General features: G+C 27.9%; 4 protein-coding genes across 8 annotated transcripts; 2 read left to right on the plus strand and 2 right to left on the minus strand.

Annotated features, from left to right (window-relative positions):
• Nucleotides 1–38: 38 nt before the first annotated feature.
• UGP (UDP-glucose pyrophosphorylase) lies at nt 39–2,734 on the plus strand. 2 transcript variants are annotated; one of them, XM_027341980.2, is made up of 4 exons: nt 39–89; nt 963–1,692; nt 1,757–2,452; nt 2,507–2,734. In XM_027341980.2, the coding sequence occupies exons 1-4, from the start codon at nt 54–56 to the stop codon at nt 2,611–2,613; spliced, it is 1,569 nt and encodes a 522-aa protein (XP_027197781.2). In that variant the 5' UTR covers nt 39–53; the 3' UTR covers nt 2,614–2,734. The 2 variants fall into 2 exon arrangements, with proteins under 2 accessions (XP_027197781.2, XP_027197780.2); XM_027341979.2 differs by lacking the exon at nt 39–89 and adding an exon at nt 626–856.
• LOC113792093 (dipeptidyl peptidase 4-like) lies at nt 2,645–10,180 on the minus strand. Its single transcript, XM_027341974.2, has 15 exons — nt 9,914–10,180; nt 8,152–8,269; nt 7,973–8,071; nt 7,743–7,837; nt 7,561–7,647; nt 7,415–7,470; nt 6,085–6,292; nt 4,952–5,245; nt 4,653–4,889; nt 4,387–4,557; nt 3,853–4,321; nt 3,685–3,795; nt 3,181–3,633; nt 2,981–3,115; nt 2,645–2,918 (listed from the first exon to the last, which is right to left on the minus strand). The coding sequence occupies exons 1-15, from the start codon at nt 9,941–9,943 to the stop codon at nt 2,686–2,688; spliced, it is 2,796 nt and encodes a 931-aa protein (XP_027197775.2). The 5' UTR covers nt 9,944–10,180; the 3' UTR covers nt 2,645–2,685.
• On the plus strand, nt 5,322–12,557 carry LOC113792098 (formylglycine-generating enzyme). 2 transcript variants are annotated; one of them, XM_027341983.2, is made up of 4 exons: nt 5,322–5,581; nt 11,181–11,949; nt 12,043–12,278; nt 12,416–12,557. In XM_027341983.2, the coding sequence occupies exons 1-4, from the start codon at nt 5,573–5,575 to the stop codon at nt 12,470–12,472; spliced, it is 1,071 nt and encodes a 356-aa protein (XP_027197784.2). In that variant the 5' UTR covers nt 5,322–5,572; the 3' UTR covers nt 12,473–12,557. The 2 variants fall into 2 exon arrangements, with proteins under 2 accessions (XP_027197784.2, XP_075680392.1); XM_075824277.1 differs by lacking the exon at nt 5,322–5,581 and adding an exon at nt 10,604–11,057.
• Nucleotides 12,330–27,366, minus strand: LOC113792094 (prolyl endopeptidase FAP-like). Of its 3 annotated transcripts, XM_027341975.2 has the most exons (16): nt 27,059–27,366; nt 23,975–24,166; nt 17,960–18,083; nt 17,687–17,880; nt 17,400–17,474; nt 17,268–17,323; nt 16,820–17,192; nt 16,538–16,641; nt 16,321–16,462; nt 16,122–16,259; nt 15,563–16,049; nt 14,806–15,076; nt 14,684–14,748; nt 14,535–14,633; nt 14,317–14,469; nt 12,330–12,973 (listed from the first exon to the last, which is right to left on the minus strand). In XM_027341975.2, the coding sequence occupies exons 2-16, from the start codon at nt 24,062–24,064 to the stop codon at nt 12,744–12,746; spliced, it is 2,601 nt and encodes an 866-aa protein (XP_027197776.2). In that variant the 5' UTR covers nt 24,065–24,166; nt 27,059–27,366; the 3' UTR covers nt 12,330–12,743. The 3 variants fall into 3 exon arrangements, with proteins under 3 accessions (XP_027197776.2, XP_027197778.2, XP_027197777.2); XM_027341977.2 differs by lacking the exons at nt 23,975–24,166; nt 27,059–27,366 and adding an exon at nt 20,305–21,827; XM_027341976.2 differs by lacking the exons at nt 23,975–24,166; nt 27,059–27,366 and adding an exon at nt 18,441–18,919.
• Between the last annotated feature and the right edge of the window lie 39 nt (nt 27,367–27,405).

The raw sequence follows: 27,405 nt of genomic DNA on the forward strand, positions 1-27,405 counted from the left end.
AGTACATTGATCAAGCCTGTATAAATTTATTAGTTGCTGATTAATAATTTTGTATGCTACGTCGATCATCGATCAACTCAATTTTTTATGTATATTTTCATTTTTAATCAATAAAATTAACAGTTTGTTATAATGAACAAATGTTCGTTTGCAGCAATGCAGTTATTTTGATTTAATACTCTTTATTCGATAATCAATGATTTTGCTTCAAAAAATGAAAATAAAAATTGTTTAAATGTGGAACAATTTTATTTTGTATTAAATTGCAATCTGAACTTAACAACAATCAAAAACGCACAAAATCAAGCGAAATTGTCCTTTTTTTTCGTACAAATGATAAATAATCGTCATGTTTGTGTGTGATGTGATCAATTATGTTCGATTAGATTAGATTAAAAAATGTCAAGTGTTTATTCATGACAAACCAAATAAAGCCAAACCGCATTATAGCATATATTTCTGGTTTCATTATTATCAATCAATTATACAAGATTATTTTCATATTAAAATGTCCTATTGATTAATTTATCAATAATGGCTCATTTTGAATGGCCTCCATGTATATATTAGTGATGATGGGATAACTATTATCATTAGATCGGATTTAAAGATGATCAAATCAAAACATAAAAAATGAATTAAATATTTTTCTTTTCGAGTCTAAATCATTTGATCAATATAAGCTCATAAACTAGACAAACAGTATTTAAATAGGATCTGGCAAACCTGATCAAATCCTTGCGTTTTTTTTTCGTTAAAATAATCATCAAGTTATATCATCATAATTATCGATACCATAATTGGTTTAGCAAAAATGAATTTCTTAGCAAAAAATTATATGTCATTAAATGCAAAGGTGATACATGGGCTTTCCTGTGCTGAAAAATAAATTTATACAACACTATTTTTTCTATATGTTTGACATGAAATAATTTTTTTGAATTTTATTTTATCCTACACAGCCGTCAATGAATCTGGATATGAATATTAATCGTTCCAATCGTCATCAACGTAAAATTAGTTCGACAACAGAATTCAAAGAGATAGCAAAAAAAGATTCTATAAATCAATTATCCACCGAATTAGATAAGTTAAGTTTAACCTGTAAAAATGAGGAGGAAAAAAAACATTTTCTGACAGAAGCTCGTGGATTTAAAGATTTATTTGAAAAATTTATTGTTGGAAATGAAGCAATTGTTTGGGATAAAATTCAACCATTACCAGATGAAGCAGTTTGTCGTTATGGTACGTTGGATGATCCTCCTCCCGAAATAATTCGTGAAATGCTAAATCAACTGGTTGTTGTTAAATTAAATGGTGGTCTTGGAACATCGATGGGCTGTACGGGCCCAAAATCTGTGATACCAGTTCGTAATGATTTAACATTCTTGGATCTAACAGTCCAACAAATCGAAAAGCTCAACAAAACCTATGATGCCAATGTTCCACTAGTCTTAATGAATTCGTTTAACACTCATGAAGATACACAGAAATTGCTTCGTAAATATGCAGGTTTTCGTGTGGCCATTTTTACATTCATGCAAAGTCGATATCCACGCATCAATAAGGAGACACTTATGCCCATCTCTACGTCATTGAATTCAAATCCAGAGGATTGGTATCCACCTGGCCATGGAGATTTTTACCAATCATTCTTTGAATCTAACCTTCTGGATGATTTTCTAAAAGCTGGTACGCAATTTAAAACATAATTTATCAAAAACGACTTTGAATTTTCTTTTCAAATAATTTTTAGGTCGAAAATATGTATTCTTATCGAATATCGACAATCTCGGAGCTACGGTTGATCTGAAAATATTGAACTACTTGCTAAATCCATCCATTTCATCACCGCCAACCTATGTTATGGAAGTAACAGATAAAACTCATGCAGATGTCAAAGGTGGTACATTGATTCAATATGAAGGTCATATTCGTTTGTTAGAAATTGCTCAAGTTCCCAAAGCTCATGTAGAAGAATTTAAAAGCGTAAAAAAATTCAAAATATTCAACACGAATAATCTATGGATAAATTTGAATGAACTGAAAAGATTGGTCGATAGCAAAATGTTGAACATGGATATCATCGTCAATAATAAGCATTTGGATTGTGGTATAGACGTTATTCAATTGGAAACAGCAGTTGGTTCTGCAATGAAAACATTTAGCGGTGCTATTGGTGTCAATGTGCCGCGTAGTCGATTTTTACCAGTGAAAAAAACATCCGATTTATTGTTGGTGATGTCAAATCTTTATTCATTGAATGATGGTGCCTTGATTATGAATCCATTACGTTCATTCCCATCTGTGCCTTTAGTCAAACTTGGTGATTCACATTTTACAAAAGTTCGAGATTTTATTTCCCGTTTTGCTAGCATACCAGACATGGTTGAACTTATTCATTTGACTGTCAGTGGTGATGTGACTTTCGGATCTAAAGTTGTTTTAAAAGGTAAATGCTTACTCCTTTCTAACCGTGTTTAAATCTTTATTTTTTTTTCTTTAGGAACCGTGATCATTATTGCTAATCATGGCGAACGAATTGATATTCCATCCGGTGCCATACTCGAGAACAAAATTGTTTCAGGCAATCTTCGTATTCTTGATCATTAAATTCTTAGTCATTTTAAACATTCAACATAAATTTGCTATATTTGTAACTTTTTTAATTGATATCTTTTCAAATTAAACGATTATCCATTGAAATAAAAAGAATTCAATCTTTCTATAAAAATGTTCGATTATTGTGTCGAATGAATTTCCATGATCGACATATAATTCCATAAAATGATGACTTGTCCAATTCATTTCATCCATGTCATTATTGGCTGGATTTTGATGAAATTTGATATAACGATTTTGTTCTTCCAACGTCAGGCTTTTTATCAGTCTCATTGATTGACTGATTGGAAACATCTCTATTATAATAATAGTGGATTTTATAATTGGTTATTGAATACAAGTAATATAATATGTATACCGTTTGAAGTTCCGTGTATGATGAGCAAATTTTTGTTTTCGAGCATTTTCCAATTTAATGTCATTTTTAGCAAATATTGTAAATCATTTGATCGTACTTTTTCCATATCAATATATTGTTCGGCCAAAAAACTATCTGTTGTAATTTAAGAAAAAAAATCATTAAATAATTTCATTTATTAGATTTACAATCATAATTACTTATTGTGTTCCAATCGGTAAAGGGTGAAATGGCGATTCCACATTCGATCGATGAAGTGGATAATGAATTAAGTACAAAATAACCGCCAATATTATTACCAATGAGACAGGTTTGTGCGATATTGACAAATGTCATATTTGTGACAATAAAATCGATCAAGGTTGAATAATCTTCTAATAATTCCTCAAATGATAATTCGTGTAATGAATGATTACTATCTTGATAAAATTGTCCATCAAGCCATGCATAAATAAAATCATGTTCAGTGACCATATGTACAGCCCATTCTAGATCCGGATAGATACGTTTATAGAATGTACCCTGATTATTGATAGTTGCTTTCGGTAGATAATGATAGCGATAACGTGATGGATACATTTCAAGCAACAATGAATATTTGCCTATTTCTTCATGATCAAAATCAGTTGGTGTTAATAATTTGATTCGAAGATCTATCATCGAGAAAAATTATTTTATTAAGAATCTTATCACTTTGAGCTTACATTTGATTAAATTATCACTCTCACGAGTAAAAATAAAATTTTCAATATTGGGCATAATTTTTGATTGTACACGCGTTTCTAATTCGGAATTATCGTCGAATAACATAATATCTGCGTAATGAAAACCAAAATTCATTAGTTAATAACTTTTAATGTTTTGATACACACTTTCGATAAGATCCAGTTGATCAAGATCACCAAATTTGACAAGATAAATTTTCGGTACGATTCCCACCAAACAGGTAACAATTGCATATTCAGATGATGGACTAAAGTAAACACGTTGGAAAATGCATGATTCTTCATCCGCATCATTCTCATTAATTGTAGCCGAATTGGCCAAATCAATGCAAACAGATTGGTTATTTCGATGTTTAGCCTCATAACATTTAACCAATTGACATGTAATGCAATGTACAAGATTATGTTCCAGGTTGAAAACAAACAAATTAATGCGCATATCCTGTTCGGAAATTATTTTTTCTTCATCACCGTATGATGATTGATTCAATGATTGTCCAACAAAAAACACTGATTTCGAATGATTATTATAACCAAGTAATTCGATTATCTGATAATGCTGTCGTTGCTCAGTATAACGTTCAGCCACATTTAAATAGGAATTAATCACTTTTGTCTATGAGGCGAGAAATAATGATGTGGACACATCGAATCCAAGATTGAATCTTATCGACTACTTACTTTTACATTGAATGAATAAAGCTGATAAAATGTTTTCATTCCATTTTCTGGTGTTTGCCCACAGAAAAATAATTCACTACTGAATTCAGTGTTTAATGAAGATTCGGTTGATGCAGGCATTATACTATTAGGCACATGATTTATTCGAAGCCAATTTCTTAATGTGACAAGCTTAATTGAAATAAATTCGTTAGATTTACGATTTTTTTGTTATTCATTCACTTTGTACGATTAATTGTGTGCAAACGTGAATGAAAATTAATTACCTCTTCACATTTCCAATTGTTTCGTTCCAAACAGGAACCAAGAATTGTACGTTTTTGATCACGTAATGACCATAATACGATCAATTGATCGTTTGAAAGCCAATTCACGTGTACGACATAATGTGGCCACTGTTCAAGTTTATAAGGTGGTTGTACTCGCATAGCTTTTTCGTATTCATTTGTTTGTGCATTGATACGAATAATCCAAAGATTTACTATACCGATCGAACTGTTAATCTAGCAAGTTAATTTAAAAATACTGACCGATAGAAACGATTCATTTACAGAAAATAACTTACAGTAGAATAACGGTAATTGTTTGTGGAATAACCGCCATTATCGTCATAAATGACTATATTCGATAACGGTACTTGACTATTGTTCAACTGTAAATAGCTAAGATGATAATACCCATTAGCCGATGGTGACCACCATAATGATGTTGGTTTTTCAAAAATAAAATCTCGATAAATATTATCATTGAATCCATTATAAATGGAATCGGAAATCGAACCATCCATTGTTATACGTCGTAACGGCGCCATAGATGATTCCATATTCAACCAATAGATGTCATTATCATGCATAATGAGCTGTTTTCGTTATCAAATCAATTAGGATATAAATTTTGGAATTACAATGTTGTTAATAGAAACATATTGCTCATTATTGTTTTGCTAATGAGACCTATCATTATTATTATGTTTTTGTTAGACAATTATTTTTGTTGATCACAATTGCAATTGTGTCGATTGTATATTAGTAAAATAGATTTTTAACACAAATCTTGATGTCCATTAAAAAAATCTTTGTCTTTCAAACTTGTTATTATATTATTCGAAATACAATTCATTAGGAAATAAGCGAAAAGCCGTTCATCAATCAAATTGAATGACGGAAATTCTTCAACATTTGAGCTAATGGAAATGGTCAGTTTATTCTTATTTCCATTTATTCTTTTTCTTTATTATTATCTATTGCTATTTAATTCAAATTGAAAAGTATTTCTTTATGCAAAAAAAAAAACAAACATTTTATTTCATCAAAGTTAACACTTGATTGAACAAATCATGCTGATTGGCTTTTTTTTCCACAATGAATTGATTCATCATCAAATTCTAAATCCCATAAATATTTAAAAAAAACCTGACATAAAAGCTTTTAAGATGCTTAAAGCCTTGTCTTTTTTCTTTCCTGGATAAAATACAATTCCAACCAACAAAAAAAAATGTTTCAATTATTTGGCATTTTCAACAACAACAACAACCAAAATGCGAAAAAATTGCAAATTCAAATCGAACCCAGGAATTTTTTTTTCTTTCTCGCTTTTCAAAAAAAACTAAGAATTTCAAAACAAATAAATCAAACAAACCTTATCATAAATGTGAGGAACAAAGAAAAAAAAATCTGAATAATATATAAAAGAACATACCAAAATATTCCCCATTGGGTTCCATTGGGAACTTTGTATTATACATGATGATGATGATGATGATAGTGGTGGAATTTGATGCTTTCCCTCTACAGAATTTGATGACAATCTTTTTGAATCTTTTCCATTGTTACTATTATTTTTTTGTTGCTGTGTCAGTAATAGTTTCAATTTTGAAATGAATTCCTCTTGAAGATTGATCATGTTTCTATTAGTGGGAAGAACCAAAAAAAAAAAGAAAGGAAAGATAAAAAAGATAAAAATTGAAATTTGAAATGAAAATCCGGTCGCGTCAGTTTGGCGGTATTTTTTAAATGAATGCATTTTCGCATTCGTTCGCAGTTTGTTATTATTATTTTGCGTGATCTATTTGTATTTATATTGAATTATAATTATAATGTCGTTTGTCGTTTGTTGTTGTTTTTTCCCGCCGTTATTTATTTTCATATGTAAAATGTAATTTGAATCATAAATAATAATTCTAATAGATTGCCAATTCGATATTTTATGATTATGATTATTATTATTATTTTGACTATAACCGTCAATAATTGAATCTAAAATATCATCATCTTGTTATTATTATTTCGGTAGCTATAAAGAAAAAAAAATTTGAAATTCTAATTTATATCCACATTCATATAATAAGATTATTTATTGCATATTCAGCAGTAAAAAAAATTGAATAATAATTACATAATTCAAGAATTTGTTTACCATTTTTCAATTCTTGGCAAAAAAAAATCAAAAAGCTAACAACATAATTGATAGTAAAAGCTAAAGTAAAATTATTCCATTTGTGTATAGCAAAACAACTAATGTAAAACAAAAAGAAAAAGAAGAAAAATTACACATGCAGCAAAAAAATAAAGAAAAATTCCAACATTTTCTTTCTAAGATTTTATTTTTTATTTCTGTAATTGAATGTGAATGTATCACCTTTAAGTTTCCAGGAATGTTTTTTCTTTCTTCTTCTTATTCACACTTTCGAATGAATGAATTGAGAAAGAAGAAAAAGATAGGAATTCAACGTTATTATTATGTTATGGTTCATATATCTTTTGTCCATACATTTTCTGTTCTTTTTTACTGTTATCCAATGAAAATGTGTAATGTGTTCTGTTCTCTCAATTAAGCTCAATTTTTTAGATTAGATTTGTTTTTTATTTCATTTCATTTAATTTTCTTTATGTTTTTTTTTGTCGTAGTTTATATTATAACGATTCAATTTTTGGTGACATTACCATCATTCTGTGTAATAATTACTATTTTCATAGCCATAATAATATGTAAATTTAGAGTGCAAACTTGAAAAAAAATGTTAACTTACTCATTATCTAAACGATAGATGTAATAATCCATTGATGGATCACATTCTAAATTTTCCTAAAATTTTTTTTGGTTTGTTGCAATTAAATTAAATTTTATATTTGGATAAAACAAATGTAAATTAAATGGATTCATGTATCGACTTACTCGTTTAGCTGAATTAAATTTTTTCGTAACAATCAACATATAAAGCCTTGATGATGATATTTCGAAATGAACAATTTCACCGTTTGTCTTTATTGAAATTTTTTGTTAAAATAAGGTTAAATAAAACGAAAACAAAAGACAATGAATGAATTAATGTTTTTTTTCAGTGTGACAATACAAACTGTATTAAGTTTCGTTGTTATTGGTCGACTTTGTCCATTTTGGCAATCGTATAACATAATGTTTTTGTCATCCGAAGAATAAATGAATTCATGAGCTTCATTTGATTTGTTTTTTGTTTGTTTAGATTTATTCCAACCAGTCATGGCAAATAAATTATTTATCAAAAAAGAAATATAATGATTTTCATTTCAACTAATCAGACCGATTGATTTGATACAACAATATTTACCTGAAATCCATGTTCCATTAAAACGATGTGCTTGCATAATTTTTTTACTCAACACTTCGGTCAAAGTGTATGGTTCAGTTCTTTGACCTGAATTTCGTGCTATTCATTTGATTGTTTTATAAGAAACAAAATGATAAAAATCAATTTGCACAAAAAAAAATTATTTAAATGTTACATACAAGGTGTTAAAATAAATATTGCCATTATGATTACGAAACATATGACCGATATAACAGCCGATGCAATACCTAAACTTTTCCAATGTTTTTCATTATCGATTCCATCTTCAAGTTCTTGCTTTTATTTCGAATTCGAACAAAAAAAAATAAGAAAATTCAGTTATTTAATAAGATTTCAATTCAAAAAATTTTGAACATCATCATGTGTGAAATAAATGTATCTTGCCCTCTGAAATATTAGCTTCACTGCCATGAATTTTTTTTCATCTTTTTTTATTTCGATGTTTTATTTTAGCCTATTTTTCTCTCGGTGGTATACCCCACACACATTTCGTGACTTTTGGTCATTCACCTTGTAGTGGATTTTTTTTACAAATAGTTATTCTTTAATCATTTGTCCACTAGGTTATTGTTGTCTAATTTTTCTTTTCCTGTCTTTCTATCGCACGTTTTTTTTCAAGTTCTTATTATTTCGAGTTTCTACTGTAGATTCTTTTTTTAAATAAATAACATTACAGTTTTATAAATAGATTGTTTTTCTGTGTGTGTGTGTGTGTGAATCAAATTGAACAATCACATGCCACAAAACAAATCGAATTAAATTGCGTATACGATTGATGATAATATTGATTGTGAATGAAATAAAATGAAAAAACGGAATGGAAAATAAAAAAGTCTTGAGGCCATATTATTGATATTATTATTATTGATCGTCACCAATATCATAGTGATTGTTTTTATACAATTTTTCGCTTTATATAATATTAAACATCTCTTATTTATGATTGCCAAGAATAAAAAAATTGATCTTATTCTACAGTTTTTTCAATGTGTGTGGGAGGTGTATGTGTAGATTAAATCGACAACAATGATTACTAATAATAGAAAATTGTTAGGAAAATAATACCATTATTGCCTATTGAAATTATTGCTCACTTAAGTAACAGTGTTTTTTGGCCCGAAAATTGATTCTTATTCTATCCACACACAAAAAAAAACGAAAAGAAATTTTTTTCCTGATGTTCATGGTCATCATCATTGATTAGTTGTGTAATGTTCAATCGTAATGTTAATTATGATTGAATTCAAAGATTCAATTTACGCGACATCAACAAAAAAAAAAAATAGTGGGCATTAACCAAAACACAGAATGAATTCACAAAATTTCATACAAAGAATATGGCCAAAAATGGCCAAAAATGAAATGTTATGATGAAAAGAAGTAGGTTAAATATAAAGAAACATTTTTTTTTTCAAATAGAATTTTTCAGACAAAAAAAAATGAAAAAATAAAAATTCGATTAAATCTGATCGACAGTTATTATTATTATTTGTGTTGAATGGAATCGAGTTTTTTCGTTGTTGTTGCTGAAATGAATCGATGTCAAACATTTTTTTTTTTTTTTTTTGTTTAATAACAGAAAATTTACTTTCAAATTTTCAATTTCACAAAATAGAGAACGATGAATTAATAAATGAATGGAGAAAAAAATGTCAAGTGTTAAATGTTTTCTGTTCCATTAAACTATGGGTATGGCAAATAGAAAATTTGTCTCTTTTCTTGTTCTACCCAAAATGAAACAAATCAAAATGGCATAGCGTTTTCATAGCAAAAAAATACTAAGTATAAATATCATATGAATGTAACGACAATTAAATAAATAAAATCAATCTATCGATCCGGAAACAATAATTATTGATTCGATAGATGATTTTCTGCAAAAAAAAATTTGATGATTTGAACAAAGATATTTGTACTTACCTTGTCTTCGAATTCAAAATCTTCTTCCATTTTGTTGTTGTTTTTTTTCGTTTACAATCTTTTTATGAATGTTTACATTTGAATCACAAATCTTTACACAGAAGAAAAAGTCGACTGAAACATTGAAGAAAATATCTTTATCTGGTTGACTGGCTAGCTTGGTTATGATGGTCACTTTGATCACTTTTGGTTTCTATTTTGGGAAACATTTTTCCATAGTTTAATTTACCCTATCAACATGGCAACCATGTTTATACGGGTCGGGTTTTTTCATTTGTTGTTATCCATATTACCTTGGTTATTTGTTATTGTTACATATGTCGCACATAACAACCAGAAAAAAAAATCAGTTACTAAACTACTAACTGGGCTACTGGACATTAAATATCAAATTTTTAATCTTACATTCATTTGTTTTGTTCAATATGAAATGAATAAAATCATAATAATGATAATGATAATGAATTCAGTTTAATCATCTCTATGTAGAATTATATTATTTTGCACGCAAAGAATTTTTCTCTTGCCAGCTGCCTGAAAAAACGGATTTATTTATGGACATTTTTTTCCCACCGCTACAGTCATCTTAGTTTACGAGAATTGTATATGAATCCAATTAAAATATAACGACAAACAAAAAATATTATCCTTCAAAACACATTAAAAAATGGAATTCCTTTTGTTACATTTGTCAAAATTCTCGATAGAATTCAATTTAATACAGTCGTCCCTCGTACAACGCGGTACTTGAACAACGCGGTTTCGATAGAACGCGGTTCTAGAATTGCGAAATTATACAGTTTTCCCTCGTACAACACGGTCAGGGTTTCGATACAACGCGGTTTTGAAAAATCGAATTCGCAAAATAATTAAATTAAAAAAAATTATGTTCTATGGCTTGGTCTCGATATAACACGGTACAAATTTCCATATTTCTACTATTTGTAGGTCTCGTACAACACGGTTTCGATACTACGCGGAACACGGTTTCGATACTACACGAGCCATTTCTTCTATTTTACATTCATTTCGTACAACGCGGTTTCGATACAACGCGGAACGACAAAACCGCGTTGTACGAGGGACGACTGTAGTTTCAAAATCATAAAAAATAAAAGAATTTCAAAATATAAAAACTTCACTTGTATGTTATCTATAGGAAATGTTATTTTTTGTTCAATATTTTATTTTATTTTCTCAATATTTCTTTGAAAAAAAATCTTTCAAATTCAATTCTATCATATTTTCTATTTTCGATACACAACAGATTACTGGAACTATACATTTTTTTCTGTTATGGATACTTTTATTATGGCCAAATTCTTATAATACTATTTATAGCTGTAGCTGTGGCAACAATGATCTTTCAAATTCTTGTCCGAGTCGATTCGATAAAAATCCGAAGCCAAAAATTATTGATGTTGAAAATTGTCCGATTAATAGCTTTAGCTCTAAATCATCATCATCATCATCATTCAATACCGATCATCAAGAAATGATTCTTGTACCATCGGGAGATTTTTTTATGGGCACAAATGAACCAATTATATTGGAAGATGCTGAATCTCCTGAAAGATTTATGCATGTTAATAGCTTTTGGTTAGATAAATATGAAGTAAGCAATAAAAAATTTGCAAAATTTGTTGAAATAACTAAATATGTGACGGATGCTGAACGTTTTGGTACATCGTTTGTTCTGGATCTAATGTTAAGTGAACAAGTTTTGGCCAATATTACTCAAGCCGTTGCACAGGCTCAATGGTGGCTACCAGTGAATGGAGCTGATTGGCTTCATCCGGAAGGAATTGATTCCAATTTAGAAGAACGTATGAACCATCCAGTAGTACATGTTTCATGGAATGATGCCAATGAATATTGTCGATGGGCTAATAAACGTTTACCTTTTGAAATCGAATGGGAATACGCTTGTCGTGGTGGTCTCAAACGTCGTTTGTTTCCTTGGGGAAACAAAGAAAATCCGAAAGGCGAACATTATATGAATATTTGGCATGGACGATTTCCAATCGAAAATACAGGTATATAATATATTCGATCAAATAGCAAAAACAAACAAACCTAAAAAACGTTTTTTTCATTTTATTCACCATTTTTTCTCAAATCAAAACAAGGTGATGATGGTTTTCGTTGGACCTGTCCGGTCGATCAATTTCCTGAACAAAATAAATTCGGCTTCAAAAATATGATTGGTAATGTTTGGGAATGGAATGATGATTGGTGGACAACAAATCATTCATTTCCCAATAGAATAAACACACAGAATAAAGTGAAAAAAGGAGGATCATTTATGTGTCATCGTTCACATTGTTATCGATATCGTTGTGCTGCCAGAAGTTTTAATACACCAGTTAGTATTGTTTAATTGTTTTTTTATCATTTATAAATAAAATTATAATAATAATAATAATAATATTTTTATTTACATTAATAATAATAATATTAATAAAGGATTTTCTTTCTCATTTTTTAAATCTATTAATATAGGATACTTCAGCAAGTAATCTTGGATTTCGTTGTGCTGCTGATTATCATGATTATTAGGATGATATTTTTTCAATTGAACAATAGTCATCATTATATTTTGTATATTTTGGATAAATTTATTTATAAATAATTGGACAACAACAAATAATGAAAATTAATAAAAATGATGATGATAATAATAATGATAACAAATGTTTTGGAAGGATAAATTGTTGTTGTTTCTTTCTTTTTTTTGTTGCTCACATTTGCATATGAAAATCCATTTATGACTTTGGAACTTGGTTATATTTCAATAAATATTTTCTTTTATTATAAATAGATGATTCTATTATTCATCGTTGGAATTTTTTGAAACACGTCGTCTTCGTAATCCAATTTCTTCAACAAATGAATCAGATTTAAAACAATCATTCCAAAAATTGGTCATTGTTTGATAAAGATGTATACTGACACTTGGTAGTCCATGATTTTCATCCGGATAAATTTGTGTATTAAATATTATATTTTTTTTATTCAATTCTTTGATAAGAACCATTGAATTCTGTATGTGTACATTATCTACATTCAATAACAATAATAAAAAGAAAAATTTCATTGGAAAAAAATTGATTACTTTGAATGTTCAATATATTATGTTGAATAAAATCTCTGAACTTAAAGGGTTAAAATACATTTTTAAAAACAAACTTAATTCAAACTTCATTTCTCATTTTTATCCATCATCACCGAAATTTTATATTTTCCAAAAAAAAAGAAAGAAAAACTTTCGATTCAAAATTTGTAAAAATATATATAGCGCTTTAACCCAAACATTATTTCCAGTCGAATGAACAACATTTAACACATCAGTGCTCGCGCATCAAATCCTAACGCCAGTGCTCGCGTGGGGTATTTTTTCACCCCACCATTGATTTAACATTAAGCGATTTCGAACTTAGAATTTTTTTTTGTATAATCTGGGGTAGAAATATACCCCACGCGAGCATTCATGTGTTAAGCATTATTAAATTTTTCGTATGTTTGGTTATCCTGAACTTTTATTTTCACTTTCGTTGAATAGTAAGATCTCACGTGATGATTGATTCTTGTTATATACTTTATATATACAGGGAATGGAATTTAAATTTTAAATTTTCTCCTTATCAAATATCAACAACAACAGCAGCAGCAGCAAAAAAAAACTTCATTTACATTGATAGAAAAGAAAATCAATTTTAATGAAATATAATAAGAATATATTGATTCTGTATTCCTTATTTTTTTTTTCTTCATTTCATTGAATTCAGACCCCGAAGGACTAAACAAAACAAACCAGCAAAAAAAAAAAAAAAAAAAAGAAAAAAGATTTCTCGATAGCGAAAAAAAACCTGACTTTTTCGAACATTTACGAAACGAACTAATAATATTTTCGAATGTCACCACAAATGTAACCCCCGCCCCCGTCAAAAAAAAACACACACACACACCATATTCCGAGAGAAATGGTTCGAAAAGATCGACACAATGTTTATCAACGACACACTCATCAAACTTGAAAATAACTTTTTTTTTTCTTTCACCAACTTTTTATCACATCATAATTATCGCTAAGTTTTTGTTTGAAGGTAAAACTTTTTTTTTTTTGTTCAGTTAGTTGATGATGATATAAGAATAAATAATGATACTTGAATATGAAACCTTTTTTGTTTTGTTATCGTATCAAGAATAACAATGTTGACTGTTGTCACCATCATCGTTTTTTTTTGGCCTTGTTTTATACACCTACACACACATCATAGGATTAACACATGATAATATGTTTTATCATCTTCCTATTCCTATTTGTTTGTCGACATGGTTTTTATTTTATTATATTACTTTCATAATATAAGAAGTACATTTTAAATAATAATAATACATACCATCTGCTGTTCCATGAATTAATAGAAATTTTTTGCTATGCATATGATTTATATCCTGTAAATGATTTACATCATACATTACTGATGATGTTTGATAATTTTCCATTGTTTTATTTGTTGGTAAACTCATATAACGTTCCGTGTAAGCCGAATCTTTTCGAATAAATTGTTTTTAAAAGTCATATGTATTCACCGTTATTTATAATGTGTTTACATACCGTATAGAAGCCATGATGTAACTGGTGCTACCGATATTCCACAGGCAAACACTGGATCATTTTGATCTCTGAGTAAAATTTTAGTTGTAGCATAACCTCCTGTCAATTTAAGGTAAAAATTTGAACACAAAACATAACACAACACATACCATAGCTCCAACCCCAAATACCGATAGCAGCACGATTAATAAAATTATATTTATCTCGAAGATATCTGTTTAATTGAAAATTCTATTAAATATCACAAAATCAATAATAAGAATTCACTAACCTGGCAGCAATAATCTGATCATCAATTTCGACTGTGCCCAATCGATGAAATAAATAATGTTTCATTTTTTCACCTTGAAATCCACTACCTCTTCCATCTACATAAGCATAGATAATTTCCGTACTACCGGCAAGAAATTTACCATAATTCATTTTAAAATTTTCATTCACATTTTGTGATCCTGGACCACCATATACTTGTATTAGTAATGGATATTTTACAATACTATCCGGTTTAAATGATGGAGGCAAAAACATTTGAACAATCAAAACTGTTGACAAAAAAAACAAATGAAAGAAAAATGATCACATTCAGTCAGTCCGTATAGTAATTCAATTATATCAACGTCTGATAATCGAAAGAATTTGGGACTTGCAAAAAAAATCTCAATTTAAATCAATTCAATTCTCAATTTAAATTACATATATACACCGAGAGTCTAATTTGAATAATTTTTGAATAATAAAAAGAACGTGATATAAAATAATAGCTATCATTTACCATAGCCAAAAGAATTGATCTTTATGTCATGTTTTTTTTTATATATCTATCTATATAATTATGTTAATCAAATGGCAAAACCATAATGTGCTCATGAATGAATTTAAGAAAAAGTAGAAAAAAAATTATTACCAAAAAAGCTTAATTTAATAATGTCTCATAATGTTTCATGTCATAATATATTTTGGATCATCATCATCATCATTATTATCTCATTTTTTTCAATGATTAAATTTTTAACACTTCATCAACTTACCATAATCAGTTCGGTTGATAATCTCCGTAACAATTGTTGGTAATAATTTTTTACTCAATGTCAATTTTAATTTTTCATTCATTTCCCATTGACGTGTATAATTATGGTCATCATCATCATTTAATCTATGTAATGTTGAATATGGAATATTTGGTCCAAGACATTCTCGTATGTAATATGTACCATTATGGCTAAATGTTAAACGATTATATAGACATTGATTAAGCTCGATTTGATCACATGTAATGCACTTTGTTGTATTATTATTATTATTATCATTGTTGTTGTTGTTGTTTCGATTTGTTGTAATCATCCATTTGGATTTATCCACAACATTATATACATGTCGTTCACCCGGTTTATTTATTCTTGTCGCTAAATAATATATTTTATTGTATTCACCATCATCATTATCATAAAATGGAATGATTTTTAATATTTTTGTCACATCACGTTTGCCAGATGTGATAAAACTTTTTTCATAAGTCTATAGTTTCCGGGAAAAAATAAATCAAATTTTTTTGTTATATCGATTATATTTAAATCTGTTTAAATTTACCTTAATATTAACTTTGATAATTTGTACAAATTGTTCCGAGCTATCATCGCTATGTAATGTGTAAAAATTCTGGCCATTTTGGTCAACATGTACAGCTGAAATTTCAACCCATCCATTTCGAAGTTCTTTGTGAAAACTCTATGATAAAAAAATGAAGATTTAAAAATAAAATTTCCGATATCGCTTTCAATCAACTAACTTCTTGACATTTCCATATACGATCAATTTCGGATGATGATGGTGAACACCATGAATAAGAAGCATAATTTTGTTCACGTGTCATCCATACGGCAATCAGACAATCACGATCAGCCCATGCAACTGATGTTAAATAGTAATCACTGTTTCAATTACAACATATAGAACGGGAATCTTTTATCAATGTTTGTTTTTTTCACATATGAACTTTTACAAACCTATGTTTTGTTATCTCAAATGGAGGTAAAACTTCATATGGAATAAAATCGGAATTTTCCAGATCAACCATGTGTAATGTTATGGTTGGATTCGTCGTTCCTGGCTATATATAACAAATACAACGAAGGAATTTATTTAAGAAAGAAACGATGTACTTTTTAATAAATGATGAATAACCCTAGAGATATTATATATTTTTTTCACTTTCATTGTTTTAATTCTAATGTGTGGTTAATGTTTTATCTGGTCTGCATTCAAATAAATTATTACATTTCCCTTACTTTTGGATATTTAATTTTTATCGCGCCAAGATATTGTGATTCAACATCTACTTGATCACCATACCATGGATATTCTTGTATCTCAACTTTACTATCATTAAAACGAGCATATGCAAGACGTTTGCCATCTTTTGACCACCAAAATGCTGTACTCGTTGCTAAAATTTCTTCCTCATAGATCCAATCGGGTATTCCATTATAGATGTAACGATCATCATCATGACTTATACGATATGTTTGACTTTCGTTTGGATCGGGCATATAATAGATATTATTTTTGAATACAAAAACTAATTGGGCATTTTTTGGACCCCATTCGGCTGCCTGTAAACTGGCATCACTATTTGCTTCATGTGGTCTTATATTGATAATACTAATATTGAAAAAAGAAATTAAAATAGATTGTATGTTGAATTTGATAAATGCTTTCATTTGTTTTATCACTTACTTATCATTTGATAGATTGTAAGCTTTATAATGGGCCAAAGTACTGTGGCGGAATAACTGAATAATAAACATTGATAATAATATATCACAATATAAATTTCAATTGAAAAAATCGAAAACTTTCGATACATACATTCTTGATATGACTGATGAGTAAAACATATTGACGATTTGGTGACAATATAGCTCGATCTACTTCATGTTGTTTCTATATTATAAATTATAATGATTTATGATCATTAATGTTTAATCGATAAGATTCATTAATCATTGTACATTCAATATCTAACCCTATTATATAATCAATCAGCTATCACACATTATTATGGCCAACCTTAGTGTTTTATTTATTATTATTTTTTTTTGTTCGTGATCATATAATGATAAACATGTTTGATCTATCATGTAGGAAATACTTACCATAATCCTGGCATAGATAATAATATCCGTTTTATCGTTACGGACATCATATAGGGCAAAATCACCGGCCGATGATATGAATGTAATCTCTGTATCACTAATCCATGTTCCATTAAATGTTGGCTGTATCGTATAGTTTCCATGTAATAATTCTTCTAACTTAAGTCTTTCTCGGGTTTCAGTGATAAATTTATCTATATGAAAAAATGATAATAAATGATGTGTTTTTCTTTTCTTTTTTTTATGACTAATGATGAATTGAAAAATTCTTACTTTGAATATCAGGATTGATTAAATAAATAGCCAAAATAATGGCTGAAGACAATAATACTATAACTAGAATGGAGATCAATGTACCTTTCCAGTTGCTTGTTTTGACATCGACCGTTGAAAGCTCCTATAACATACAGACATGAAATGATGAAATTAATTTTCGAATGAAAAAAATAAATAAATGTGAAATGAAAACAGTAACAAGAGAGAATAAATCTCAAATGATTCTTTCGTCTCTAAATCAGAATAAAAAACATCAAATCATATATAATTTAGGATTTGATTTTCTTTTCATAAATTTCATAGTATTTCTACAAAATACAAAATGACCATCATCTTTCATTTGGTTGTTTTAAATTAATTTTTTTTCTTCAATGGAAATAATTTGGCTATTTATATTCATCATGCATATAGACAAACACATTTAACATGTGTCCCATATAAATCTGGCATTTTTTGTTTTGTTTCTTGAACAACTTACATGCATTTCACGAAAATCATCCGGAATGACAGTGTCATTATCATCATTATCAAATTCTGTCATTGTGTCGACGGAATTTTTTCTCTATGTTTTTTTTCCAAACATTAAATTGATCTAATTTTATTAATGATTTGTATGTTAATATTTTTTTTCGCACAATTCTCTGTTTGAATCATGAAAATTGATAATGACAAAATCACATTTCGAATCATTTCATTCATTCATCATTCGTTATCATCATCATTCACCAAACAACATTTTTTTTATTGATTTTATCGTTGTCAATTTTAGAATCCATATTGTTTCATCAATGAATAGAATAAAAATTTTCCATGTGTCAAGTCTTTATTAGCACTTTTTGTTATAAGAAAAATTGTTACAAAGTGAAAAAAAAGCAAAGCTGCAATATGTAAGCAGGATAAGCATCATTCTTTATGATTTTCATTATCATTATGATTACAGTTATGTTGATGATTTTGTTATTCTCGCTCTCTTTCTCTCTTTTTTTTGTTATATAAATGTAGCGATGAATTATTTATCCATTGTTAGACGAGATTAATGAGCGAATAAATGAGTAATGAAAAATTGAATATATAAACTCTTATGGTGCAAATTCATAATGAATTGTGAATGATTGTTATGATTATATCATATGATGATGATAATAGTGTTGATGATAATATGGTGTTGGTTGAAATGTAATGAAAAAAAAATGAAAATGATTGACACAGTGTAGAATTAATTTCGTTTACATCACAAAAACATAAACACACACATCGTACATTTGATTATAATTGAAAGTGCAGAAGCTTTGATTTTCAAGATATGGCAATAATGAATGAATGAATGAATGATAAAATACAAAATTAAATTAGTTAATGCATCAGCACGATTAAATGATGAAATAAATGATAGAATTTCATTGAAATTGAATAATTGAATGATGATAATTTGAAAATTTTTCTTTTTGTTTTTTTTTTTTTGCTTGCAAATTGATAAGCAAAGGAATTATGAATTTATTGAATTTGTTTTAGTCTGATTTTGTTTTTTGTATTTGTCAGTTATAACGATAAGGACCGGCATAAAAAAAGCATATATCTACTTATCGAATTGATTGTATGATTGAGAATAATGTCTTTGTCTATTGAGAATAATGAGTATTGAATCATTCTCCAAAATATCATCCAGAAATTAACAAAAAACATAGATCAATTTCGTTATTTCTTCTCATATTTCATCATCATCATCATCATCATGACGGTCATTCAATCAAAAAACAATAAGACTGATTCATCTATACAATTATCTAAATGGACAACCATTTCCTTTCATAAAATAAAAAGTTGTCGAAAATTTTCTATTTGTTTTTATGAACATTTTCACATTGTCCAAATCATGATAATTTATTGTTGATGATGATGATGATAATTGTAAGTGTCTATAACAATGATTATATTTGAGCTGATTGTCAATGGAGGTCAACAAAAAAAAAAAGGAAAAATTCTCATCATATTTTTGATTGTGTTTAGGATTCTTTGATTCTGGTTTGTTTTTCGAATATAAAAAACATTGCCTGAAATGAAATGAATAAAAAATGGGATTTTTTTTGCGCAATGATCATAAATTATATTGAAAATCTGTCAAATTTGGCAACAATAATAATGATGATGATGATGACAGTGGAGACAATAATTCATCTATCTATGAATGGATTTTTCTTTCTTTTTTTGTTTTGTTCTGTTGTTGATGTTTGTAAATCTGAATAAAAATGAATTCATCCAATTCATAAATAAGTGTAATGGAAATCGTAAATAAGTGTTCTATATTGAAAAAAGGAAATGATTTTGTGTGTGTGTGTGATTACATTATTATTTTGTTGTTGTTGTTGTTGTTCGTCAATATTTGTCATAATTGTTGGTTGATTGGTTGGTTGATTGATCAGATTGATTCGATGATTCCAACTTGATTGTCGTTTAACTAAAAGAAATTTGATTTTGATTTTACATAAAATTTTGATGTGTGCGTGAATATTGAGAAAAAACAAAAATCACACGCACAAATACGATTCGATGATGTTGAGGTTGAGATTGATTACGGAAAAATAAATAACAAAATTCACTTCTACCGACACAATTTAGTTAAATGGAAAAAAACAACAAAAATTAAAACAGCTTGTTGCTGTTTTGCATTGAACAAAATTATATATTTTTTTTTCAAATACAAACTTCCACAACACTCGAACATGGACAACTTGTTCGATTAGTTTAATTTGATGACGACAACATTTAGGTCTAAATTTGATAATGATGAAAAAAAGGAAATAAATTCAAAAAATATGTATGTTGAGGGTGGAAGAAATGATTTGGTTCAATGTACAACACACACACAAAAAAGCAATTAATTAAATGATGTTATCAAAATTTCAATAGCGTATTCAAGGTATCATCATAAAATTTGTATTATTTTTTCTCGGTAATATAAACGAATGTTGATATGACGACCAAATAATCTATTGTGGTATAAATTATGGTCCAAATATAATAACAATGACATACATCATGCTTTATTCATAAACTAAACCAGAGAAAAAAAGATTTTATTTCAATTAAAGATATCTTTATTGATGTGTGTTGTGTGCGGATGTTGGATGGAACAAATTAACAACAACTGATGTGTGTGTGTGTGTGTGTGTGTGTGTGTGTGTGTGATTAGTATTGATTATCATTATGCTACAATTATTTTTTTTGAAAGTAAAAAATATAAAATTTCTACATTGTCATCTTATTGTTTTTGTCGTCGTTGTAGTTGTCGTCATTGATATTGCTGTTGATGGAATTTTTTTTCATTTTATTTATTAAATACATTTTTATCACATTGTCATCATGATGAAATTATTATGAACAAATTTCCGTACTGACAGATGCACACAGCACACACACACAAAAACTAAATATTTATATTTTCATAATAATAACATTGATGATGATGATGATGATGTGAAAAATTTGAAATTCAAATTTTTCATTTTTGTTTTCTAATGGAATCGATGGATAATTGAAAAAAAAAAGATTGATTTGTAGTTACAACCCAGCTATCAACCAACCAACACACACACATTAGTGGAGAAATAAATAATTTTGTCAGTTCATCAATCGAACGAATGTAATAAATTCATTTATTTATTCAATAGTTGTTTTTTTTGATTCCGGGTAGAATCACTCAACAACAACAACTACAACAAAATTCATTTGATTCTAAGAAATAATCTTTATTTATTAGCGAAAAAAAACATGTCGTTCTGATCAATATATTTCAACTTCTTCTTCATTTTTATCTTTATCTTTTTTCTCGGTATGATGAATGAGATTCATTAAATAATGACGGATAATTATGGATGTACAAATTTATCTCATCAAATTTTGTTTTCATAATTTTGTTATTTTCATTGGAAAGTTTGTTGCAAAGTTTTTATGGATCAGACATCAATATTATCATCGGAGAGAGGGAAAAAAATTCAATATGTATGTTTATAAACAAGAATTCTAACTAGAGTTTTATCTAAATGAACAAGAGAATTCAAGTGAAAAAAAAGATAGAAAACGAAGAAAGGAAGAAGAAAAAAAACGGAACATAGAACTAGAAATTTTGTTTTTTTGTGTATAAACATGAAATCGACATGATGAATACTGAATTGAATGTTGTTATTGACGATGATGATGATGAGATGAAAAAATAAAATAATATAAAACAGCCATCATGTCATTCAGTAAGTCAGTCAGTCAGTCAGTCATTCAGCCAACCAAACTAACCAAACTAACCAGCCAACGAACCAGTCAGAATCGTAAGAAAGATTCCAGGATTCTGAACAGAATCGGTGTTAGAATTATGTTTGTGCGTGTGTGTGTGATGGTGTAAGTATTATGTTTGGTTATAGCTGATGTTCATACTTTCAAGCGCATGTGATATGATGATGATAATAATAAATGTATGGCATCATATTGAAAAAAATGAGATTTGTATGTCTATGTATGTGTCTGTATATTACCATTACCCAAAAGGACTTTAGCATCCACATACATTTAAATTGCCTAGAATTGAAATTAAACCAAATTACTTGAAGCTTTTTTTGAGATTGCAATGAATATGTGAATTTGGGATAATCAGATGAATGAATGAATGTATGGTGGACGACAAAAAAAAAGTTTTTCTTTGCATCTTGTTTTCGATTTTAATGAAACTTGATGGAGTTTGATATATGAAAAATAGTTTGGTTGGTTGGTTGAGAAAACAAAAAAATCAGTTGAATGTGAATTGATAATCATCTCGATGAATATCATCGTATTTAACAGAAAAAAAAGAGAAGGAAAATTAATTGTGTTGGTGGAAATAAAGAATACAGAATGTATTTAGAAAAAAAACGGATTCCAACGATAAAAAGAATGCCGTTTACAAATTCAAACATCTAAACAGAAATTACCACCCATTCAAAACATACAAGTTTTAGAAGAATCTTTTTTTTCGATTCATGCTTTCTTGCTTGACGATTGATTGATTGATAAAAGCCGTTTTTAGTCTCCAGACCATACAAACAGACAAACAAGCAAACAAACAGGCTATTAAATTTAAAGCTGAAAACACCAACAACAACAACAAAAAATGCTCAATCCAATTTCGATGTTGGAAAATGAAATCAAAATGAATGAAAGTTAAATTGTGTAGAGAGAGAGAACGAAAGAAAGAAAAAAAAACATTTTTGAAAGAATTAAATTCCTATATGATATTCATATGGTATTTCATTTCACTGTAATGAATGTAATCTTAAATCTAAAATTTGTTTGTTTTCTGGGTGTACAGAGAGTAATAAATGTGAAATTTTTATGCGGCTGGCATACATGAATAAAAATGAAGTATCTTTTGCAAAAAAAAACAAACTTTTGAAACAAATCAAAATTCTGATTGAAATATTATTCAACTGAAATGTATTTTAATGAAAATTTCAATACATTTTCACGGTTTTTTGTTAGCCGGTCGACGTTTGATTCTTTATTCAGCAGCTGTAACAATCATTTCGTCAATCGGCCGTCAACAATAAATCGATTCATGAATAACACAATCGCATTCAGTTTATAACAGATACACACAATAGATTGAAAATGTTTATCAGCAATAATCAATGATCATATTTCGATTTTGTTTCCTAAAACTTATTGATATCGATCACCGATACAAAAAAAAAGAAAGACACCTGCTTGCTTGGTGCTAATTTTTCAAATTAATAATCGATCAGAAACAAATTTCTTTTCCCAATCACCAATTTCAAAATCAATAAAATTCTATAATATTCCCGGGTAAAAGTTATGAAATATTTAGTTATGATCAAGATCGATAGAGGACGTTACTCATCCGACTAATTTATTCTCTTCCTATATATCATTCATATATGCCATGAACTATTAATTCTGTTTTCGAATTTCGAAGCCAAAAAACAAACGAAAAACTAAAAAGATTTTTTTTTTAAATCATCCATTACTTACCTTAATTTGACCAAGAAGCAATGCATCCATTTCACTTTGTAATGGTGGTGTTGTTGATGATGGAATGTCGGATACATTCGATTCATTCATTCCACTATTGTTTCGGTAATGATAATCGATTATTCTTAATTGAAAATTTTTAATTCGTATTTGTATTTATATTTCTTTCCATCGATATAAAGCTAGTCTTATCTGTAATAAACAAAAACAAAAGAATCATGATAAAATCTGTATAACAATTCAATATTTTGATTATTAATCATAATTTAAATTAATAATTAAATTATAGAACTAATTATAATTACAAGTTCATATAATCAACAAGAAACAAAAAGACAAACAAACAAAACCTATTGTTATTACATCCGTTAATACGACTACTATAATGAAAACGTCTTTTATCTTCTAATATTTTCGGATTACCAATTTTGGATTCTGTTTGTATTTATGAAACAACAGTTATTGTGGGTATTTATTTTTCGATAAATATTTACATTTGTATTAATTGTAATTACATTGTATCATCATCATCAACATCATTATTATTGATGAAGTCTTTATCAGTTTATTAGGCTTGAAAACAAATTAATGTGGTTAATATTGATAATTAATCAACTTGATCATCATCAATTATAATTGACAATGATAAAACCATTTCTTTACAATTCTAGACGATTCTAGAAGAGTTTCTGGAAGTTTTTTTTTTGTAAATTCAAAAAATGATTATAAACTTTAAAATTTTAATGGTTAAATTGTGTCAATTTATCAGTATTGATTAATTAGTTTACTGAGATTATCGATATGGAAAAAATTGTTTTTTTTTAATGAATGAATTTCAACATGATAATGTGTGTTTGCAAAACTATATTTTTTTCCTCTTTCTTTTCCTATGAGACACAATCATCAACAATGTCCCAAATTAATGAAGTTAGTCCTTGAAAAAAATATATTCATAATATTTCAATGAAAATGTGTTCATTTTCACTTTATTGATAAATTGTAAGCATAACGAATTTCTTTATTGAAAAACTAACAACATCGAAAAAATTGGGTTATCTTTGATGATGTTGACTATACATGTTGACATAAATGTTGTCACAATGTCATAATTCTTTACGAATAACAATCGACCATTTGCCCTGAAGAAATTTAGTTTAGCATTTTTTTTGTGCGTTTTTGTTTTTGTGTTTGTTGATTGAAGCCCATTATAGCCATAAAATACTGATGATCATCATCATTTTTTTTATCCTAACTATCTATCTGATTTAATGGAAATTCATTGTACAAAAAAAAGCAAACGAATTGGAAAAAAATTAATTGCCATTTTCCTCATGAGTGATATAGAATTTCTCATTCATATTAGAATATTAACGCTTTTCACATTATCATTAATCTCGGGTTTTTTTTTGTCAGCAGCTGTTATTTAAAATTGTAATTCATTTCGTTTTCTACTTTTAATATGGAAATTTTTAATTTAATTCTTGATTCGGGGCTATATTCTGATGAATTTTAATCTCATATTACAACAATTTTAAATTTATTGCACTTATTTTCATGGCGTTTTTTTCCTGAAAAATTCCTGTTATTCAATTCATTTTAGATGAATGAAAAAAAAAGTTATCAAAATTACTGATGATTCTCAATTTCGACATTGACCTGTGATCAATAAAATAAACCATGACCAATACAATTTACGAAAATTTTTTTTTTCAATTATTCCAATCGGTTATCTATTCTTCTTTTTTTTTGGTGTTTATATTGTTTCTATTATATCACTCATTGTAATCGCATCATTGTAAACACACACCAAAACTGTACTTTTGACCGTTGTAAAGTTTCAAAATTTTTTATTTTTTCATTTCATTTTTCTCTTGAACAAATATTATTATTGGCCATCAAACCATCAAATAGATGAGAAATGAACAAGAAAAAAAGACAAAGTAAAGGATGTTGATTTATTTTAAAGTCAGTGATCGGTTTGGATCATTGTTTGGTTTTTGTTTTCACAAACAAACAAACAAACAAACACACACACACACATCTGTGTATTTTGAGTGTGTAAACTTTTGTTTTGTTTTCACAAATAGAAACCGAGATTCAAAAAAATAATAAAACAAAGAAGTTTGTTGTTGCACAATTTCAATCTTGTTCAAACATTATCCCATAATATTTTTTAAAATGAAAAAAAATTTATTTGAATGATAGCAAAATGTTAGATCACAGCAAAATAGAGAAGAAAAAAATTTTAGATTTTCAAATTAAAAGTTTAAAATTTGAAATTTAACCATTGAGAAGAGTTGATTTTTGTTTTCGGAAAGAAAGAAATAAAATGATAAAAAAACTGTCGTTTCATTACATTTACATAAATCGGTATTATGTTGGAATAATGGTTGAAAACAAAATGAAACGATTTTCATGATTTTCATCATTGGTTGAATCATTATTTATTTTTTTTTTTAAATTTTGAATAAAAGATTTTGAAAAAAATAAATAAATTGAAACTTTGATGCTGATCATTTTGTTTTTGTTGTTGTTATGTTTTTTTTTCATTATCCATACATCTCTATTCACATCCATTCAATATTTCGTTTAGAAATTTCGGAAGTAAACTCTAATTTTCTTCTTTTTCACTATCAGTATTTTTATTTTCATTGAGGATTATTTAAATTAAAAAAAAAATCTATTCATCACACGTTTTTCGATAACACCAGCTGGTTTCTTTTTCCTAGTCATTCTGATAATTTGCAAAAACAAAACAAAACAACAACAATCTTTTTTCATTAACTTTTTGGGCAATTTTCGTTTCCGATACCCTTTTTTTCTCTATTATTCCTTGTCTATATTATTCCTTGTTTGAAAGTCTATTTTTGTTATCTGAATAATAATTTTTTTGTTTTCGATCTTCAAATTAATCAGATTTTATTCGATATAGGAAAACTATATCACGATCATCATCATTGACTATTCATTTATTAAAATTAAAGAGAAACGGCAAAATGAAAATCGATTTTTTTTGTTAGTTGCTATAATTCTATTAAACAGAGCAAAAGAATATTGAAAATAAAAAATTCGATAGATACTTACTTCAATTATCAAGTATCGACTTTGTATCCACAATTTGATTCACCCATACCTTCAAAATATGATAGTCAATTTTTTTCTGCTTCATAGAACTTTAACCAACAACAACAACAAAAACCAACAGATTCATTTAAAAAACATTGTTGTTCAGCAATGATGTTGTTCGTTTGTGGTTTATTCTGGTTCTGGATTTTAATTTCTATGTAATATTTCATGTGAAGTGAGCATCTATTCAAGTATCCAGATTGTTGTTCACATGTGTGCAATAATAATAATGATGTCCAAACATTTTTTTTTCGTACACACTGAAAATTCACATTTATCAAAAAGAAAAAAGATTCGGGCCCAAA

This window comes from Dermatophagoides pteronyssinus, unplaced genomic scaffold (assembly GCF_027571235.1).
Source record: "Dermatophagoides pteronyssinus isolate colony J.1.1.1.1 unplaced genomic scaffold, Derpt_VIB-CSIC_2022.12 sq0064, whole genome shotgun sequence".
NCBI lineage: Eukaryota > Metazoa > Arthropoda > Arachnida > Sarcoptiformes > Pyroglyphidae > Dermatophagoides > Dermatophagoides pteronyssinus.